This window comes from Carlito syrichta, unplaced genomic scaffold, assembly GCF_000164805.1.
Source record: "Carlito syrichta isolate Samal-C Ts95f unplaced genomic scaffold, Tarsius_syrichta-2.0.1 Scaffold39610, whole genome shotgun sequence".
In the NCBI taxonomy this organism is placed as follows: domain Eukaryota; kingdom Metazoa; phylum Chordata; class Mammalia; order Primates; family Tarsiidae; genus Carlito; species Carlito syrichta.
Window position 1 is genome coordinate 98,803 of NW_006983706.1, and position 21,608 is coordinate 120,410.

General features: G+C 39.3%; 2 protein-coding genes across 2 annotated transcripts in view; both read left to right on the plus strand.

The window, feature by feature from the left end:
- Window positions 1-21,608, plus strand: part of DNAH11 (dynein axonemal heavy chain 11) — a 194,522-nt gene that overhangs the window by 93,431 nt on the left and 79,483 nt on the right. The window contains exons 19-20 of the mRNA XM_008047908.2: window positions 8,119-8,354; window positions 9,072-9,194. Coding sequence (XP_008046099.2) covers window positions 8,119-8,354; window positions 9,072-9,194 — 359 coding nt within the window. The remainder of the gene's footprint in view (window positions 1-8,118; window positions 8,355-9,071; window positions 9,195-21,608) is intronic.
- On the plus strand, window positions 17,532-17,942 carry LOC110596793 (40S ribosomal protein S17-like). The gene has a single exon (XM_021719147.1). It carries the CDS (start codon window positions 17,541-17,543, stop codon window positions 17,940-17,942), a length of 402 nt encoding a protein of 133 aa, XP_021574822.1. The 5' UTR covers window positions 17,532-17,540.

Below are 21,608 nucleotides of genomic sequence, written 5' to 3' on the forward strand. Positions count from 1 at the left end.
CCGCTCCCAGCCACCGCAGCCTCGACGTGCTGGGCTCCAGCGATCCTTCCGCCTCAGCCTTCCAAGTAGCCAGAATTACAGGCGTGCACCACCACGCCCGGCTAATTTTTTATTTATTATAGAGATGTGGTCTCACCAAGTTTCCAGGGTGGGTCTTGAACCCGCGGGCTCAGGCAATCCACTCACCTTGGTCTCCTAAAGTGCTGGGATTACAGGATGAGTCACCCAGCCCAGCCCAAAGTTTTTCTTCAAGTAATGCTGCCTGAAATATGCTTTTATATGGGAGAATAAAGCATTCTGCTAATTTTGTCCATGTCTTGCTACACTGTGAGTTTCAGAAGTGTCAGTTTTCTAACTCTTCGTTTACCTTTTTTCTCAGTTCCATCTTCTCCAAACCTCAGTCCTCTTGTGTTTGCCTCGATCACTTTTGTGACTACTTCAGGTTGACAATTGTCCTCTCTTGTGGTCCTCTCCACATTCAGTCACTAGTATTCTCATTCTCTCAAAATTATAAGGAAAATTTACTTACTTCCTGATGTCAGAGCTATTGGCTTCACATTGTCTTCTTATTGTTATAATTACTCTACCCTGGCCAGGCTTGGTGGCTCAACCTGAAATTCCAGTACTTTGGGAGGCTGAGACCAGCCCAGGCAACTTGGTGAGACCTTGTCTATACAATACATCAAAAATTAGCCAGGCATGATAGCATACGCCTGTAGTTCCAGCTACTTGGAAGGCTGAGGCAGAAGGATCACTATAGCCTAGCAGGTCAGTGCTGGGGTGGCCGTGAGTGTGCCACTGCACTCCAGCCTGGATGACAGAGTAAGACTGCAACTCAAAAATTAAAAAATAACAAAAAAAAATTACCCTTTGAGTCATGTGATAGTATTGACAGTATGACCTTATGCTACCAGTTATTTTAGGCTTTACATGGGAAATTTGCCTTCTCAAATTGAACTTTAAAATTGGTCTTTAATTGCTGTTATAGTGTTATTTAATATAGGTATGTGTCTCTGGGAAGTTTCATATCAATTGATTCATAATTTCCCGTTTACTTAAAATTCCAAACATGGGGTTTCATGAAAATAAAATTTTGTTTTGAAAAGGTTATAAAAAGAAAATAAAATTGACTTATCCAAACTGTCTGAATATTCTAAACACAAACCAAAGCAAAACAATAATTTTATGAGGATATATGGTAAACATATATTCATTTTAACCATGGGCCTGTGTTTAACCTGTGGTCCCAAGTTCTTCCCAGGAAACTCCATGTCCATTTTCAGTCATCACAATTCTCTCTTCTTTCCTCTCTATTACACAGACAGGCACCATGCAGACTGAGAAACAGACACTAAAACATGACTGACTTACTCTCCCACTGATCTGTGAGCATAGCTATACTAAAGGAAGAAAATCATTCCAAATTATATCAGTGACATCCCTTTGAAAAAGATTTTTTTTGTTGCTAAGATACCTGGCACAAAGTGCTCCATAAAGCATAACAAATGTTTGACAAGATGGAATCAAGGTTTCCAGTTTCTGAGTGGCTTATCTTCTATTTCTAGATCCAGTTGCAGCAAGGTTGGAAGATAATCACCTCTATATGAACACATACCAGGGGTTCAAGGAGAGCTGAAGCTGCTTATTAATGCTAATTTTTAAAAATGAATTTTCTCTAGTCATGACCCCACAAGAAGCAACTATTGTTTTTTCCTCAATATATAGAATGTTCCTAGAGTTTTACTTGTCCATAGATAACTATCTCCTTTGGGTTTTTAAGGGCTTGTTGGTTTGGCTTTGTTATCCTGGAGATTCTAATCATCTATAAATCAACCAGTCAGCAAGTGACTATGATTTGTCTGATTTATCAAATCTGGAAACCAAGAATACCATTTATTGATGACCTGTTGACACACTTAAAGTAACCTGGGAAAGAACTATTTTATAAAATGAGTCAACTATCCTTAACGTGTTCCCAGAAATGAAGACTCCATAGTCTAAATGTATCAATTCTCCCCTATTTAGTAAATAAATTTGACTCAATTCAAGGAAAGGCTCCATGAGGGATTATATTTTTACTGGAATCATTGATTCCAAAATTTATTGGAAGAATATGTTTTGAAGAACAGCCAATTCTTAACAATTTTGGAATAGAACAGTAAGAGACACTTGCCCTTCAAGGTACTAAAATTCTAAAACTACAATGATTACAACAAAGTGCTTCTGTAGGAGAAATAAAAAACCAGACTGGAATAGAGTTAAGCATTCAATTATGTCAAGAGATCTTTCCTATGTTCCCCATACAAGTATAAACTTCCACAACCACATCTATCATCTACTGCCTTCTATGTTCATATACTCTGTCTTCCCTCCTGATGCTGTTGTATGACAACTGACATTTTTATTCAAGGCCAACCATTTGGGTTGTGTACTACTTTCCATTCCTTTTCACTCCCTCAAGGACAACTCTAGAGCAATTCTCTCCTCTTCTTTCATTAATTTTTCCTTCTATACAAGCTCATTACTAGATTATTTCCACCAGCAATTCAAACACATTCATTTTCTCACTTAACTATTACACACGTTCTGTAAGGTAGATGTCTCGTTTTATTGCTTAGGAGAGCAGTCCCCATCCTTTTTGGCATCAGAGATCGGTTTGCCCTTTTTTTCCATGGACGAGAGTGATGGGGGAGATTGTCAGGCATTAAATTCTCATAAGGAACATACAATCTAGATCCTGCCATGCACAGTTCACAGTAGGGTTCGTGTTCCTGTGAGAATCTAATGCCACTGCCGATCTGGCAGAGAACTCCCTCTGTTCTCTCTGAGTCACTTTAGACAGGCTTTTGTCCCCACCACTCTACCAAAACTCTTGTCAGGTTTCACCTCTACATCGCTAAATCTAGTTGTTTGTTTCCATTCTCCTCGTACTTGGCTGCTGGGGACACTTGAGGGTGCCATCTTCCCACCGGTGCTTTCTTCACTTGTTCCAAAGTCATCACCTGTCCCTGGACTTCCTCCTGCCTCACTGATCGGTCCTTTTTGAACTTCGTTTATTCTTCCTCTTCTGTCCAGGCTCTCAGTGTTGAAATGCCCAGAACATCAACATTTGAGACACTTTTCTTTTCTCCTCACCCACATCTTCTTTGTCATCTAACCAGGCTCATGGCTTTATATGTCATCTCTACACTGAAAACTCCCAGACGTGTATCTCCAGCCCAGACCATGGCATCTTCACATGCATATCTGAAGATGTCTCAGAGCACATCCAAACTGGACTCCTGATCTCCCCCCATTCCTCCAACCCCAAAACACCTTCACTCCAGTGTTCCTGATTTGTTTAATAGCAGTTTAGACCAAACCCCTTGGTATCACTTAATGCCACTTTTTGTTCCCTAACATCTATATCCAGTCCATCTAGGAAATTCTATAGGCTATACCGTCCATATATGTTCAGAATCTGACCACTTGTCATCACCTCCACTGCTACCATTCTAGGCCAAGCCATTCTCCTGTTTTTGGACTATTGAAAACCCTCCCGCCAGGCTCGGTGGCTCAGCCTGTAATCCCGCGCTTTTGGGAGGCTGAGGTGAGTGGATTGCCTGAGCCCGCGGGTTCGAGACCCGGCTGGGCAGCGATACCTCATCTCTACAATAAAAATCAAAAAAATCAGCTGGGCGTGGTAGCACATGCCTGTAATTCCGGCTAGGCGGAAGGATCGCCGGAGCCCAGCAGGTCGAGGCTGCGGTGGCCGGGAGTGGCCACTGCACTCCAGTCTGGGCGACAAAGTGAGAATCCAACTCAAAAAAAAAAAAAAAAAAGAAAGAAAAAGAAAACCCTCCCAATAGATCTCCCTTCCTCGTTGCTTCTCTCCCAAATCTCCCCCAATATAGCAGTCAGTGTGCTCTCTTCAAAATACAAGTCACATTAGGTTAAGTTTCTCCTACAGTCCCTTGGATAACTCTCCCTTACAGTCAGAGCAAAAGCCAGAATTCCTACAAAGGCTTTACAAAATCCTCCATGACTTGACCCTTTTGTCTCTCTTGATCTTGCTTCCTATAACTCCTTTCCTCACTATTCAGCTCCAGTCACACTGGTCATCTTCCTTGAATACACCAAGTGTATTCCAACCTCAGAAGTTTTCCCTGGCTGTTTTCTCTGCTGTTTCCTGGGCTGTGGGCACATATGGCCTTGAAGGTCCAAATAACACTGTTATTCAAAGTTATTTCCATCCAAAGTTATTGTCTGCCAGGCAGGCAGATGGAGCCATGGGTAAGTTCCAGGTGACCTTTGCACTCCACTCATTACTCTGACCTAGTAGTTTACAGACAGAACAAATACATGGAGTTGTTAGTGCTGTGAAATTTTCTAAGCCTCAGTGATCTAAGCAATAAAATAGAGAGATCTCCTTGCAAGATTCTTGTAAGAATTCAGCGAGAAAATGAAAGTGAATATATATAAAAAAGTGGTTTGAATATATGAAGTCCTAGATAAATATAAGCTGTTAGGTTATGATAACATTAGGAGAAACTGGGAGCATTTCATCCATGGGAAATTCCCTTTTTTACTTAGAATTATGCCAGTTGGTCAGTTTTCAGAGAACTCTGAAACTAAGGTTAGGATTAATTTCACTTTGGCTCTTAGCACATGCTCTAGTCTTCTCTTTTCTCTCTAGTATTAATAAATTATTATTTTCCAAAGAAGGAGAAACTTCTAGTAGCATCCTGACTCACAACATGCTGACACTACTTAATGAAGCAATTAGACGGAATCTTGCAACATATTGACTTCAGAAGCAGAATTTGGACTGAAAGGGCTCCTTTTTTGCTCTTGGTTTCCAAACCCATTTTCCTTGCTGCAGACTTTCTCAAGAAATTCTGAAGAGGAAAGCTGGGTTATGTGGCTCATGCCTGTAATCCCAGCACTCTGGGAGACAGGAGAGAGGACTGCCTGAGCCCATGGGTTCCAGACCAGCCTGGGCAACTTGGCGAGACCTTGTTTCTACAATAAGTCAAAAAAGTAGCCAAGCGTGGTGACACACACCTGTAGTTCCAGCTACTTGGAAGACTGAGACAGAAGGATCGCCTGAGTGTAGCAGGTCAATGCTGCAGTGACTGTAAGCATGCCACTGCACTCCAGCGTGGGCTACAGTGAGACTCCTACTCAAAAGAATTAAAAAAAGAATCAATCAAAAAATTAGCCAGGTGTGGTGGCGCATGCCTGTAGTTCCAGCTTCTTAGAAGGCTTTGGCAGAAGAATCACCTGAGCCTAGCAGGTCAAGACTGCAGTGGCTCTGAGCATGCCACTGCACTCCACTGTAGCTGGGCTACAGAGTGAGACTCCAGCTCAAAAACAAACAATAACAACAAAATGTAAAATAAAAAAATAAAATGAAACAAATTCTGAAGAGTTAATTAAAATGAAGACATACTGTCATGTGTTACTTACTAATGGAGATAGGTTCTGAGAAATGTATCCGGTGTGCTTACACTAGCCTAGATGGTGCAACCTATTACACACCTGGGCTATGTGGTCTAGCCTATTGCTCCTAGGCTACAAACCTATACAGCATGTTACTGTGCTGAACACTGTAGGCAGCTGTAACACAATGGTAAGGGTTTGTGTATCTAAATATACCAAAAGGTACAGTAAAAATACAGTATAAAGATTAAGAGTATACCCTTGGCTGGGCTCAGTGGCTCAGTCTGTAATCCCAGCACTTTGGGAGGCTGAGGCAAGTGGATTGCCTGAGAGTTCAAGACCATTCTGGGCAACTTGATGAGACCTTGTCTCTACAATAAATAAAAAATTAGCTGGGCATGGTAGCATGCGCCTGTAGTTCTGGCTACTTGGAAGGCTGAGGTGGAAGAATTGCCTGAGCCCAGCAGGTCAGTGCTGGAGTGGCCATGAGCATGCCACTGCACTCCAACCTTGGCAACAGAGTGACACTCCAACTCAAAAAAAAAAAAGAGTATATCCTTGAGTAGGACCTTGTAAATGGGGCTTACTGCTCTGGATGGATCAGTGAGTGAGTAGTGGGTGAATGTGAAGGTCTAGAATGTTACCGTACATTGCAGTGGTTTTTATAAACACTGTATACTTAGGCTACACTACATTATTTTTAAAAATAATTGTGCCACAGTATTACAACAGCTACATCACCAGGTAATAAAAATGTTTCAACTTCATTATAATCTTACGGCACCACAGTTGTATATGTGGTCCATTGTTGACCAAAATGTCAACAGCACTTGATTGTATATGAAATGAGATTTATTTTCTTGAACCTACACTTAGGTGAATATTTACTGTGACATGATGCCTATATTATAACTTTAAAAAAGTATTTTGATGAAAACAATTTCAGTATGTAGTTAGTTATACAACTAGCCATTTGAACATAATACTGTTTACCTGTACAATGTCCACATGTATACCTAAGCCTGAATTGTACCCCATATCTTTAAAATAAAATATTTTTAAAAGAATGAAAAAGAAAAATTAAAAATTAAATTTAAAAAAAGGTCTTTAAAAATTTTTTCTAAAAAACTGTAGTCTCAAAGTAATCACAATATTTATGATATTCTTTAATGTGGATTACCTCATTTGCATTGAGATGGATGGGCTTTATTTCCCCTACTAGATTATTCTGAGCAGAAAAGAAAGAGGAGGCTGGTATTCTCTTTGATATCCAGTACCCAAATCTGCACAGAGTAGGTACTCAAGCATCTTCAACTATTGAATTCAGATACAAGGTCTACAGGTGTGCCTTCTATTAATTCTTTGAGCTTCAGAAATCAAAGTTATTCAAAGCCTCCAATTGTTTCAATCTGTTTATATTAAATAGGAGGTAGGAAATTAAAGTCGTATCAGTTTTTGCTAATCAAATAATGTTTATTCTAAAGTTATCTAAAACCAATTTGCCTGTGACTCTAAGGAAGCTGAGTATCAAGTCAAATACCAAGACTCATTCATATCGCTAGGAGATAGACTGTGATTCATCTTTAAGATAACGTTCTAGTCAGGGGCAGTAGGAATATTGTGATACATTTCTCATGTTGATATTGAATTACATCCCAGCTTTAATGTGGGAATCCTCTCAGCATTTTGTTTACTGAAGCTCTGTAACCAACCAATAAACCAGACTCTTACTACTGATACAACCTCCTCTACCTACTACTGGTCAGGTTCTTACTGTACTTTCTTTTGGCAGCATGTTTCCATGTTAGCCACCCAGCCAAGCTGTGGGGATAGCACTTTATTCATCTTGCTTATTTTGGTGTCTCCAGACAGTGTGTCATATATGCAGGGGGTGCTCAATAAATGTTTGGGGGTTGATGTCTGAAGGATTGAACAAATAAATTTCTCAGCAAATGTTTTTGCTACAATCTTATTTATTTTTTGTCAGTTCATTTCCATAAAGAAGATCTTTATTCTTTAAAATAGGTATATTTGTCTCTCTGTCCCTCTATCCTTTCCCTCTCCCTCCTCCTTCTCTTCCCCCTCCTCCGTTTCTCCTCTGTTCCTCTTCCTCTCCCTCTTCCCCTCTATCTCAAAGTATACATCTCCTCACTTTGCAGTTCAGTCAAAACACAGGCAGTTTCCTCTCAGAGTGGAGGATACACTCTAAGTTTCTCAGCACAACTGAGAAGCTGACCGAGTTCAGCAAACTAAATACTTTCATTCACCCACTTGTAGTGCTAGTTTGTAGAAAATGATTAAGTGCCTGAGCAAGATACTGCATTTTAGCATTGCTTAGTAGGGTGATTGCTTCATGGGCAAATAAATTTCTGGTGTCCTGCCATTCTTTCTGGTGACTAAATTCACTCTCACCTTGTTGGAATAGCCGTAGATGTATGTATACATCTCAGTTGAAGCCAAGCAGATACAGTTAATAAGCCAGATGTTTAATCCCACAGTTGACAAAATTCTAAGATAGAAATACTGAGTTTATCAAGGTCACATTGTATCTCATAATGAGAGTTGGGGGAAAATTTGCATGTGTTCCTTCCCTATGGTCACTTTCTTGGCTCTGTTCTCTTGTTTTCTCATCTGTCCTGCCAAGTCTTCTTCCTCTGCCACATGACCAGTTCATTGCTTTCATCTCTGATGTTAAAGGTTTCCATTCCGATAACCGAAGGCCTGGACTTGATTTCCATGTTGACGGATGATGCTACAATTGCCACCTGGAATAATGAAGGACTTCCCAGTGACAGAATGTCCATTGAAAACGCCACTATCCTGACACACTGCGAGCGCTGGCCCCTGGTGATAGATCCTCAGCAACAGGGAATTAAGTGGATCAAGAATAAGTATGGAACTGACCTGAAAGTCACACATTTGGGCCAGAAAGGGTATGTGAAATCTGAAGGGACTGGCTGTCTGTTTAGCTGCTGCGAAGTGGGTCTGATTCTTACAAATGGGTTTGTCATTTGCTAGACCTCTCTATCACTTTGAAAGATTACAATCTGGTGCTGTTTATCTGCTTGTTCATGTTTCATATAAAGTATTTCTGTTGAAAGGGCATTTATACTAGGCAGCATCCAATTATCTCAAGCGTAAGGAATTTCTGTATTGCGCAGATAAATGTAGTCCTTGCTCATCTGAATACTTGGAAAAAATTATTTTCAGTGGGAAGAGACATTTTTTGGAGAGTGAGACTGAACTAAAATGATAGCTCACTATTTTTATGTGACTAAACTTAAAGATTAAAAAAAAACAAGTTTGATAAAGTCACAAAGGACTTAATATGTAAAGTTTTTCTTAAGCAAGACCCCATCAAATGAATGTTGACTATGGTTATTAAAAACAACTAATTTACACATGGACTTATTTGTTCAAACTATTAAATTTCACTTGAAAAATATATCTAAAATTTATCTCAAAATCGGATCTCTGATTTCTGTGTAATCTAGTTTTAAAAATATTACTTTATAAAAATCATTTTCTCTAAGTTTGTTCCATTTCAAATATCTACATTAAGTGTAATTTAATCATTATTTTAAATAATTTTGAGCATTTTTCCTGTTCTTATTTGCATTTTATTTTCTGAATTCTGACTGAATTTTAAGGTTTCTGAATGCCATTGAAACTGCTTTGGCTTTTGGCGATATCATCTTAATTGAAAACCTTGAGGAAATGATAGATCCAGTCCTTGATCCGCTGCTTGGCAGGAACACGATTAAAAAAGGAAAGTAAGTATTCTTGAATTTTTAACATGTATTTTATGCTCAGTGATTTTTGTCAGCAGCATCTATTCTTAGCCTCAAAATCAAGCACGACCTACTGGAATCTTGGTGGTATTTCTGAGTTTCCATTTCATGTACCTGCATTCCAAGACCAAAGCAGTCTCAACACAATCCTGACTTTCAGACTATTTGGTGGGTTTAAATTTGTTTCACCCACTTCCTGACTTATAGACCAGAAAACGTATGATCACAGATCTTATAACAGTTGCCGCTTTTAAAATTTATACAGATGTTTCTCTAAGTTTGGTAGTTTGCAAAAGATCATGAGCATGGTTGCCTATCTACACATCACTTGTGTGCTTGTTTGCTTAACTCATTTATTGCCACTGATATGAATTTACATCATTCCAAATTCTGTCTCTGGTTGCCACTGACGTGAATTTACCTCATTGTGGAACACTGCCATTTCAGATTTATAATCCAAATAAAAATATAAAGTATGGAATGCTAGTCAGAGTGGTATCTGAGACAAATATTGGGTATGTCTGCAACTTTCAGCTGTATTGAGAAAAAGGTGACAATTTAGAAAAGACCATTTCACTTGTGTTTAGTTACTAAAGTTTGAGGCAACCAGCCTCAGATTTTTTTATTTTCACCCGCTGTCAGTATTAGGAAAGTGAAAATTTTGCTGGTCACAAATGGTTAATACTTTTAAGTAGTTGTTTTGTTGTTGTTGTTGTTGTTGTTGTTGAGCCAGGATCTCCCTCTGTTGCCCAGACTGAAGTGCAGTGGCTCACTGCAGCCTCAAATGCGTGTACTCAAGTGATCCTCCCACCTCAGCCTCCCAAATGACTGGGACTACAGGCTCATGTTACTACAGTCAACTAATTTTTTGTTTTTTCGTAAAGACAAGGTCTTGTTTGTGGCCTAGGCTGGTCTTGAACTCTTGCTTAAGCAGTCCTTTCATCTCAACCTCCCAAAGTGCTAGACCTCTTTAAATAGATTTTTTTAATTCAATTATTTTTTTGAAAATCAGCCTCTACCTAGTGATAGATCCACAAAATTATGGGTTTACTGTACTAGCTCAATTTTTTCTAATATGCTTAAATACATATATAACTGGGCGCCGCCCTCAGGTTTCCTCCCACTGTGGGAGCTTTTCTGTCTTCTCAATAAATTCTGCTTTCTAAAAAACAAAAAATAAATATATAACCATTTGAAAAAAGAGAAAATCCATTAATGGGTCCCCGAAATCATCCCTTATACCATTAATGTTGATTATTATCAACAACAGGGAAACATACCTATCACACCGAGCTATAAAGGGAGGGACAAAAAAAAAAAATCCCCCAAAACTGAATTATTTTTGGAGCGTGGGCCTCTTATAGTACAGGCTTCCCCTGCTAAGTATGTGTTCTAGGAACCCATTGACATCTACCAGCTAGCATTTTTTGGGAGAGGCTACATTCAGCTTCAGTGAATTTTTTTTAGAAATACTTTCAATACATTTGTTCCTTTTATGATGGGTAATTTACAAGCACACCTGCCCACATTGCACTGAGTGTTCAGCAGTTTTTTACCAGAAAAGGCATGACCTCCATCCCCCACCTTCCTTATTCACCAGATCTCACCTGAGCGACATTTTTTTCCCTCCATGAAAAGAAATCCTCAAAGGGAAACATTTTGCTGATGTGAAAGAGGTGGAACAAAAATGGCAGAAACGCTAAAACGTATCAAAACTGACGAGTCCAAAAACTGTTTTGAGCAGTGGAAAAGGCATCTTGATAATAAATTCGATTTTTTGTGGGAGTCCTCCCTTGTATGTGACTTTCCATGTGGCTGCCATTCCCCTTGGGACACTGTGCTTTCTAGAACATTCTCCCAGGAACATGGAAACTATTTCTAAGGCGTCATCACTTTTCTATAAATGTATAAAAGGTCAGATGCAGCAATTATGTCTTTAATCAAGCCTCAGTGGGCCCAGGGGAGTCTATGACATTCCAGAAGCCCATGTGCTGAACTTCTTCACCAAGCAACCAACTTTCATTAGACTTAGTTTACTAGATTTCCTTCTCTCTCTTTTTTTCTTTACAGAGGTATAATTTCAGAACTTCCCCAACCCTATTCTTTCTGAACACCCACTCTCTGTCTCTAAGATGTCTGTCTCCTTTTTCACGGCTAGATTGTTTCTGTCAATTTTAAATAGAAATAGGGCTACATACGGGTGACTAACTTCTTAGTCTCTAACTGATTAATATGGTATTTATTATACAACTCACCAAGTAAATCCACTTAGAGTGACTGACAACTTATAATTGTTTAATAAACCAAGATTTACCCAGACATGCATTTAGAACAATCTAATAAGCCACTTGACAGACTACAACTCTTAGCATAAATATAATTGTAGTGGTGTCTGATGCGTTAAAAAAAAAATAGTGTAAAATCTTCAGTGTCACTAAAGTGAAATCCTTATTATTAAAGTTCTGACTCTATAATGAAGACCTAAAACTTTTGTCAGTGAAATGCATATTCTCTGAGCTTTAACTTACTTTCAATAGCACAGTTTAGGTATAAGCAATTTGACAGCTCTTATTACACATATATTTAGATAATCTGAAATTTCCAAAGACTGATAAATTTGAGTCACGTTTTTTTTTCTCAATATGGATATAATTAGGTATCAGTGAGGATTCCAGAGGTCTTTAATTTTAGAAACAAATTTCACATACAGCAGCAAGTCTTTTCTGTAAAATATCAAACCAGGGCCGGGTTTGGTGACTCAGCCTGTAATCCCAGTACTTTGGGGGGCCGAGGCGAGTAGACTGCCTGAGCCTGAGGGTTCGAGAAAAGCCCATACTACTTGGCGAGACCTCGTATCTACAATAAATAAAAAATTAGCCGGGTGTGGTGGCATGCGCCTGTAGTTCCGACTACTTGGAAGGCTGAGGCAGAAGGACCACCAGAGCCCAGCAGTTCGACACTCTGGTGGCTGTGAGCATGCCACTGCACTCCAGCCTAGGCAGTGGAGTGTGAGAATCTGACTCAAAAAAAAAATCAGGCCAGAATGATTTATTCCAAATTAATATTTACTGAATATATACTCTCTGTTAGACCTTGTAGAACTGATCGTATCATTCTAGCATTTTTGTTTGTTTGTTTTGAGTCAGTCTTACTCCGTCGCCCAGGCTAGAGTGCAGTGAAACTCACGGCCACCCCAGCGACAACCCGCTGGGCTCTGGCAATCTTTCGACCTCTACCTTACAAGTAGCCGGAATTGCAGGCCTGCGCTACTACACCTGGCTAATTTTTTGATTTATTGTAAAGATGAGGGCTCACCAAGTTGCCCAGGCTGTTCTTGAACCCGTAGGCTCAGACAATTCCCTCACCTTGGCCTCCCAAAGTGCTGGGATTATATGCTTGAGCCACCACAACCAGTGGCATTCTTATAAAGTCAAAATAAATTTAAATGATCTGTAAGAATACATAGCAAATGGTGTTGACTGCATGAGGTTATTACCTTAACAATCCCGGCTCCTCAACCTTATGTATCAAAACAACCACTTGTTTAAGGGTGAATTTCACATCTATATCTCTAGCTTTTTTCCACTTCCCTCTCCCATGCAGATGTTTTTAGAACATCTTTTACCAGATGCCAGCAGAGTTTTTATATATCCTGTCAGGCACTGAACAAACCTTCTCTGAGCACTGCTCTATGCCAGAACTGTACTGAGGCATGAAGATTTAAAGTGTGATAAGGTTCAGATCCTGTTCTTAAGGAAGCTACAGTTCCTTAGTGGAAGAGAGACCTCTAGACAATCAAAGTAAAGCAGAGCCATTGGTGTGATGATCAAAGGATCCAGTGGAGACTTGGATGTTTTATGGCCAAAAATTATATTTGATTGCATGTATATTTAGTGCAAGGATCAAAGGATAAATGTGTGTTGGTCAAGTAGACAAACAGGAAAAGAATCCTAAACAGAGAGACCTAATACCAAACAGCAAAACACACAAGCTAGCCCAACAGCCTTGGAGAATGGCAAATAAAATTCAAATAGTGAAGAAACTGTGTTGGAGAGGAAAAGAAGGGAATGGGAGAGATGAGACTGGAGAGGAGAGCAGGACCCAGACCGTGGACTTCCTTTGTTGACCCCTAGGATGGTCTTTTCCTACAGGCTGCTAATTTCCTACCTGCCCCCAAACACATTCAAGGGGCCTGTTCCTATAGTTGCGCTTGTTGACAACAACAATTGTTCTTGACCAAAGAACCATTCCTTCCTGGATGCCTTTCTATATTTTCACTTGAGAATCGTAAGCATAAGTCAATGGCGAAGCTAGTAAGGACTCTTTTTTTTTATAATAATTATTTTTTATTATGATATTGTGGGGTACAGTTAAGGGTTAGGTATACAAATATACTTCGTTCAGGCACCCTTGTTGATAAGAGGTGTCTCCCGTCCCCAGACAGATATTTACTACCGTTAATCCCATCTCCCTTCCCCTCCCCAGTCCCATAGTTTCCCACCACTGTCAGTTATTTTCTTATAGTATTATGTTGGATATTCAAGGTCCACTATATGAGTGAGAACATGTGATACTCAGATCTTTATTTCTGTGAGAGGTCACTCAGTATTATAGACTCTAGTTCCATCCAGGTTGTTGCGAAATTCATGATTTTGTTCTTTTTTATGGCTGCATAGTATTCCATCAGAATGTGATCAGATTTATGTTTCCGAAAGGTCCCAACTGACAGTGTGAAGTATTTACCGAAGGGTTGTGAACCTAAAGCCAGAGTCCGGTTCTTGAGCAATGGCAGTAACCCGATTGAGCATGATATGAGCCTAAACAAAGGCAGTCATGGTGAAGATAGGGGAAAGGATGAATCAAAAGTGATACCAAGGAGCTAATAGCACCAGCTCACAGTTAATAATAGAATATGATTGATGGGGGAAAGGAGGGATCAAGGGTGATTTCCAGGCTGGGCGTGGTGGCTCACGCCTGTAATCCAAGCACTTTGGGAGGCCGAGGTAGGGGGATTGCTTGAGCTCAATAGTTCAAGACCAGTCTGGGCAACAGAGTGAGACCTTGTCTCTACAAAAAAAAAATAAAAATATTAGACAGGCGTGATGGCACATACCTGTAGTCCCAGCTACTCAGGAGGTTGTGACAGCAGGAACACCTGAGCCCAGGAGGTCAAGGCTGCAGTGAGTCTTGATCACTACTGCAATCTAGACTGGGTCATAGAGTGAGACCCCAACTTAAAAAAAAAAACAAAAAACGAGGGAGGTGATTTCCAGTCTTCTGTCAGGTAAGTGATAGTGTGATTTGTGGAGAGATATATTATAGGAATAAGAGTAAGTGTAGGGAATGAGGTAATGATTTGTCTTACTAGACATTCAAGAACAAGGTACTTCTTTAATACTCACTTTTAAAAGAGAAATCTAAGAGCAGTTAGACATGTGAGCTTAATGAAAGGATCCTGGTTCACCATGTAGATTGGAGAACATCTGAATAGAGAAGTAGTTAAGTCATTATGGCAGATGTGATCATCTAGGGAGACCCTATATAGTCAAAAGAGCACAAAGTACCCTTTGTTCACAGATGAAGAAAAGAAAATGGGGACCGATAGCTTAATGTCCTCTTGCATGTCCTATAACTATATGAAGTTTATTATGTGAAAACCTAGTATTTTAACTAGCTTTTTCTCTTTTGTGTGTGTGTATTTTTAGTTGATACACCATCGCTGTACATGTTTATGGGGGGTACATGTGATATTGGATGCATGCATACCATGTATGATGATCGTCAGAGTAATTGGAATATCCATCATGTCAAATAGTTATCTTTTCTTTGTGTTGGGAACATTACAATTCTTCTCTGCTACTATTTTGAAATACACAATAAACTATTGTTAATTATCTTTTCCCTACTGTCCTGTCAAATTCTAGAACATAGTCCTTCTATCTAGCTGTAGTTTTGTACCCGCTACCCTGCTTCTTGTCATGTTCCCCCGCCCCACTTGCCTTCTCAACCACCCTGCTACCTTCATGAGACCCACTTTGTTTTTTAGCTTCCACAAATGAATGAGAACATAAGATATTTATCGTTTTATGCCTGGCTTATTTCACTTAACCTAATGACCTCCTGCTCTGTCCATGTTGCTGCAAATGACAGGATTTAATTCTTTTTTTAAGGCCAAATAGTATTCCATTATGTATACATATACACATACCATGTTTTCTTTTCTTTTTTTTTCTTTTTTTTTGTTTTTTGAGTTGGAGTCTCACTCCATTGCCCTGGCTGGAGTGTAGTGGAATACTCACGGCCACCCCAGAGTCAACCTGCTAGGCTCCAGCAGTCCTTCTGTCTCAGCCTTCCAAGGAGCACGAACTATAGGTGCATGCTGCCACACCTGGCTAATTTTTTTATTGTAGAGATGAGATCTTGCCAAGTTGCCCACGCTGGGCTCGAACCCTCAGGCTCAGGCCTCAGCCTCTCAGAGTGCTGGGATTACAGGCTGAGCCACTGAGCCTGGCCACCATGTTTTCTTTATCCGTTCATTTGTTGATGGACACAGGTTGATTCCTTATCTCGACTATTGTGAGTAATGCTGCGGTAAACATGGAATGCAGGTATCTCTCTGAAATACTGATTTTCCTTCTTTTGGATATATACCCAGTAGTGGGATTGCTGGATCATACTGTAGTTCTACTTTTAGTTTTTGAAGTAATCTTCATACTGTTTTCTATAATGACTGTACTAGTTTTACATTGCCACCAACATTGTATTAGCATTCCCTTTTCTTCAGATTTGTTATTTTTTAAATGTTAGAATAGCCATTCTGACTGAGGTGAGGTAATATCTCAGTGTGGTTGTGATTTGCATTTCCCTGATGATTAGCAATGTTGAACATTTTCTCATATACCTACTGGCCATTTGTATGTCTTCTTTTGAGAAAAGTGTATTTAGATTTTGTTGCCCATTTTAAAATCAGATTATTTGGATTTTTTTTATTACTGGGTTGTTTAACTTTCTTATATATTCTGGTTTTAACCCCTTGTTGAATGGGTAGCTTGCAAATATGTTCCCTCATTCTGTATGTTGCATCTTTGTTGGTTGTTTCCTTTGCTGTGCAGAAATTTTTCAGTTAATCCCATTTGGCTGTTGTTGCTTTTGCTGCCTGTGCTTTTGAGGTCTCAAAAAATCTTTTTTACCAGCTTTTTCAAGTAAATCAGCACTACCATCTTTCAGTAGAGTTCTACAAGAAACCTTGTATATTTTCCTATCAATTTTGGAATCTACAATTTTCTTATCTATGCCTTCCATTGTAGCCCAGGTCTTCTGTTTCTTCATGCTGACTGAAGTACCCTCTTCACATTCTTTCTCTGTTCATTCTTCTCCAACCCAGAGAGCAGCGAAAATAATCTTTTCTAAATTGCTTCTATGATCCTCCCCTGCTCCAGATCCCTCTAAGAATTCTATCTTGGCTGGGTGCAGTGTCTCAAGCCTGTAATCCCAGCTCTTTAGGAGGCTGAGGCAAGAGGATTGCCTGAGCTTGCGGGTTCAAGACCAGCCTGGGCAACATGATGAGACCTAGTCTCTACAACTAAAAAAAATGGTAGCCAGGCGTGGTAGCACAAGCCTGTAGTTCTGGCTATTTGGAAGGCTGAGGTGGAAGGATCACCTGAGCTCAGTGGGTTGACACTGGGATCACTGTGAGTATACCACTGCATTCCAGCCTGAGTGATGGAGTGAGACTTAAAAATAAAAATTGGCTGGGCTCAGTGGCTCAGTCTGTAATCCCGGCACTTTGGGAGGCTGAGGCGAGTGAATTGCCTGAGCCTGCAGGTTTGAGACCCACCCGGAAAACTTGGCAAGACCTCCTCTCTACAATAAAATAAAGATAAATAAATAAATAAAATAATTCTATCTTGTCTATTACATGAGTTGGATTGAGGCTTTTCTGTGAAACCTACAAGATGCTTTACTTGTTAGGTATGTCTGCAATTTGTTTTACCAACCTCATTTTTCATTATTTCTTCACACAGATAATCTCCCTCCTGTGATATGCTATTTTACTTTTCATAAATCCCAAATTCACTTTATTCAGAATTCAACTGCTATTTGGTCAATAGCAGTTAAATGTTAGATTCAAATGGAAATTTTAATTTTCTATATTTAATGTCTCCCACACATAGTACATTCCATCCTGTGTCATTTTACCATTTTTTCTCCCCCTTACACTATACTTAATTTTTTTACTCATACATATCCGTAATTGATTACAATTTCTTAATGGATAAGAATCATATACGATAAATCTTTTAAAAAATAATCCAAGGACCCGCTAACATGGGCCGCATTCGAACCAAATCCATAAAGAAGGTGGTCCGGGTCATTATTGAGAAGTACTACACGCGCCTGGGCAACGACTTCCACACAAACAAGCGCGTGTGCGAGGAGATCACCATTATTACCAGCAAGAAGCTCCACAACAAGATAGCCGGCTATGTCACGCATCTGATGAAGCGGATCCAGAGGGGCCAGAGGGGCCTGGTGAGCGGCATCTCCATCAAGTTGCAGGAGGAGGAGAAAGAAAGGAGGGACAATTACGTTCTGGAGGTCTCAGCCCTGGATGAGGAGATCATTGAAGTAGATCCTGACACTAAGGAAATGCTGAAGCTTTTAGACTTTGGCAGTCTGTCCAACCTGCAGGTCACTCAGCCTATAGTTGGGATGAACTTCAAAACATAAGGAGCTGTTTGAGTCTTTCTGTGATGCCTTAATATTTTCAATAAACCTGGGCCAAAAAAAAAAAAGTTGGTTAACCAAACTAAAAACAGAATAATATAAACATAAATGTTTATATCCGGCACAATGGAATATATGTGAACACTGAAAACAATCCAATAAATATGTTATTTAAAATATGAAAAGCACCTTTTGAAATGTACTACTAGGTTGACAGAAAAAGTGTGTCCCAAAAGCAGTAACTAAGAAAGACAAGGCTCACCAAAGCAGGTTTCCTTCCTGAGGATACCTGCTAAAACCTAATGATCTTGGCTTTCTATTTTGATGGACAAGCCTAGGACCTATTCAGAGTGTGTGTAGTCTACAAAGAGATCCCTGTATAAAGCTGGAGGACACATCTTCTGTTTAGTATAAACTTGTTAAAAATAAATACATGAAAACCAGTGCTGTATCAAGGACCTTTCCTTTTTCTACCTTGGCACTGAGAAGAAGCAGAAAAATATTCTGAGAATTCTTACTTAGAAACCATCTCTTTTATGAGTGTATAGGATGAATTTCACAGGATATTATGCCCTGAAAACATTATGCTAATAATTTATTTTAAAGTACCCTTGGAACCAGGCGCAGTGGCTCACGCCTGTAATTCCAGCACTTTGGGAGGCTGAGGTGAGAGGATCGCCTGAGTCTGGGGGTTCGAGACCAACCTGGCCAACTGGGTAAGATCTCATCTCTACAACAAATCAAAAAATCAGCAGGGTGTGGTGGCACATATCTGTAGTTCCAGATACTTGGAAAGCTGAAGTGGATGGACCGCCTGAATCCAGCAAGTCGAGGCTGCAGTGACCGTGAGCGTGCCACTGCACTCCAGCCTGGGCAACAGAGTGAGAGACTCCGACTCAAAAAATAAATAAAGTGCCCTTGGGTTGGTCATACTCCAATGAACTTGGAAGAAGCAGACACAAATTCTGTCTGGAATAGTGTAATAAATCCCAACCTTAGAGCATTACCAAAGATATAATTTCAGAGAACATGAACTCACAAGTAAACGTCACAAAACAAAGGAAACAAGGCAGCATGAGCAAGAGTCAATAGAACAGAATCCTTTTCTCATGTCTGCTTTTTTTTTTTTTTTTTTGAGTCAGGGTCTCACTCTGTCACTCAGGCTGGAGTGCAGTGGCACAATCATGGCTTACTGCAGCTTCAACTTCCTGGGCTCAGGTGATTCCTCTGCCTCAGCCTCCTGAATGACTGAGACTATAGACATATGCCACCATGCCCAGATAATTTTTGATTTTTTGTAGAGATGAGGTCTTGCTGTGTTGCCTAGGCTGGTCTTGAACTCCTGGGTTCAAGCATTCCTCCTGGACCTCTCAGAGTGCTGTGATTACAAGCATGAGCCACCACACCTGGCCATTTCTGCTTTGTTTTGTATTTCTTTTATTGTTAATAAGAATTTGCTTATTAGTCACTCATAATTCTCATTGCATGAATTGTCCATTGTGAAGTTTTGCCAAGTTTTTTTCATTAGTTTCTCATTACATTCTTCAACTCCTCTATTTTTTCCTGCATTCATTGTACTTTTTCTTGTTCTTCAACATGATTTTGAATATATTTTTTATTTAAACATGTACCTTCCCATCATTTCCATAGGATTTGTCATGGGAAGGAAGGTTGTTACAATGCTCAACCCACTGTCTTAAACTAGATACATGTACATTTTCCAGAGAGACTTTTAGGACTCTGAGGCAGGGCTTATACATTAGTTCCTTTTTATTAGAAAATAGCGTTGAAGTAGAAATAAGATGAAACTTGGCTCAAATCTTATTCTGCTACATTCTATTCTGGTGATTTGGGATGAGTTATTTAACCTGTTTTTCTATGCTTAGGTTTTCTTAACTGATAAGGGAAAAAATACAAGTCAGGCAGAGTGGTGTACAACTGTAGTCCCGATTACTCAGGAAGTTAATGGTGACAGGATCACTTGAGTTCAGCCTGGGCAACATAGCGAGACACCATCTCTTTAAAGAGCACAATATATTTAGATGTTCAGTATATATCATTTCCCCTGAAAATTTAACTGATAACAGGTATAATATGTGAGTGGTTGGAAGCATGAACCAGATGCTAAACCAGGGGCCCTTGTAAGACATTGTCTTTTGGACACAGGAAGTGTGAACGGGTCATGAGTGGAGCCATGAAGCAGATCATGAAGGTGGGGTGGGGGAGGAACAGCAGGGAGTTGCAGAAGGGAAGGAATCAGTCACATCCTTGAATATTTTAAGTTTAAGGAGTAGAGGTTTTGTTTTTGCTTTAATTTTATAATCTAATATTTATCCGTATAAATATATATACAAGTTATAAAGCATAATAATAAATTAGACATGCATCTACCATTCAGGTTATTACCAATATTCTAGAAGCCACCTTTGTGCTTCTTTTCTCCATTTTCATTCTATCTCTTCTTCCAAATGTCATCCATATTCATATATCAGAATAATACTATCTGTTCTATAAGACCTAGCAGAGTGGACATAGTAACTTTATTTAATATGTTTAATTAAAAGACAGGCAAACTATCAAAATAGCTGTTTCTCCAAAGAAAATATACAAATGTCCAATATGCATGTTAAAAATAAAAGATGCTCAGCGTCACTAGTAATCAGTGAAATGCATATCAAAGTCATAGTAAGGTGAAGATTCTGACTTTTGCTTATCATTTTCTTTGAAATAGTTTTATCATATCATATATGCATATTCCTAAACAACAGTTTGCTTTGGGGCTTTCTAAAAACATCATCATCGTGTATATAGTTTAAGGGAATTGCTTTTTTTCTCAATATTATGTTTCTAAGATTTTTCTATATTGTTGCTTTTCATTCTAGTTCTTTTATTTGTATTACTATAATATTCAGTGGTGTGGCTGTTTTTCTATTTAACATTCTTATTGAAGGACATTCGGGTTATTTTTAGATTTTTTGGTATTCTAAGCCAAACTGCTGTGGATATTACAGAGTATTCACATACACATCTACAAGCACACAGCAAGAGGTTCTCCAGAGCTTATACTCCAGGGTAGAATAGTTGGGTTGGAGAGCATATTCACAATTAGATTTAAAAGATGATGCTTATTGTCTTCCAGTGTGTTTACAAATTACAAATGTACATGCTTACTAGTAGTGGATAAGAGTGTGGAGCCTTTCCGAGAATTGAGTAAGGGATTTTTACTCATCTGTAGCTTTTTTAATCCAAAAAATTTCTGTATTTACTGCTATTAACCATCTCTTCCTATGAGAAGCTTTTCCCACTTCTTACCTTTTTTCCCTCTTCTATGTTTGAATTAAAAACATAGTTTTTAAGTTTTCAAAATAGTTTTGTTATAAAAGCTTTAAAAGGTACGATGACCACTTAGATACCTAATCCTGAATTGTACCCCACATCTTTAAAATAAAAAAATAATAGCCGGGCTCGGTGGCTCAGCCTGTAATCCCACACTTTGGGAGGCTGAGGTGAGCGGATTGCCTGAGCCCGAGGGTTCGAGACCCGCTTGGGCAACTTGGTGAGACCTCATCTCTACAATAAATCAAAAAACTATAAAGCTACAATCATCAAAACAGCTTGGTATTGGTACAGGAACAGGTATATAGATCAATGGAGCAGAATTGAGATTCC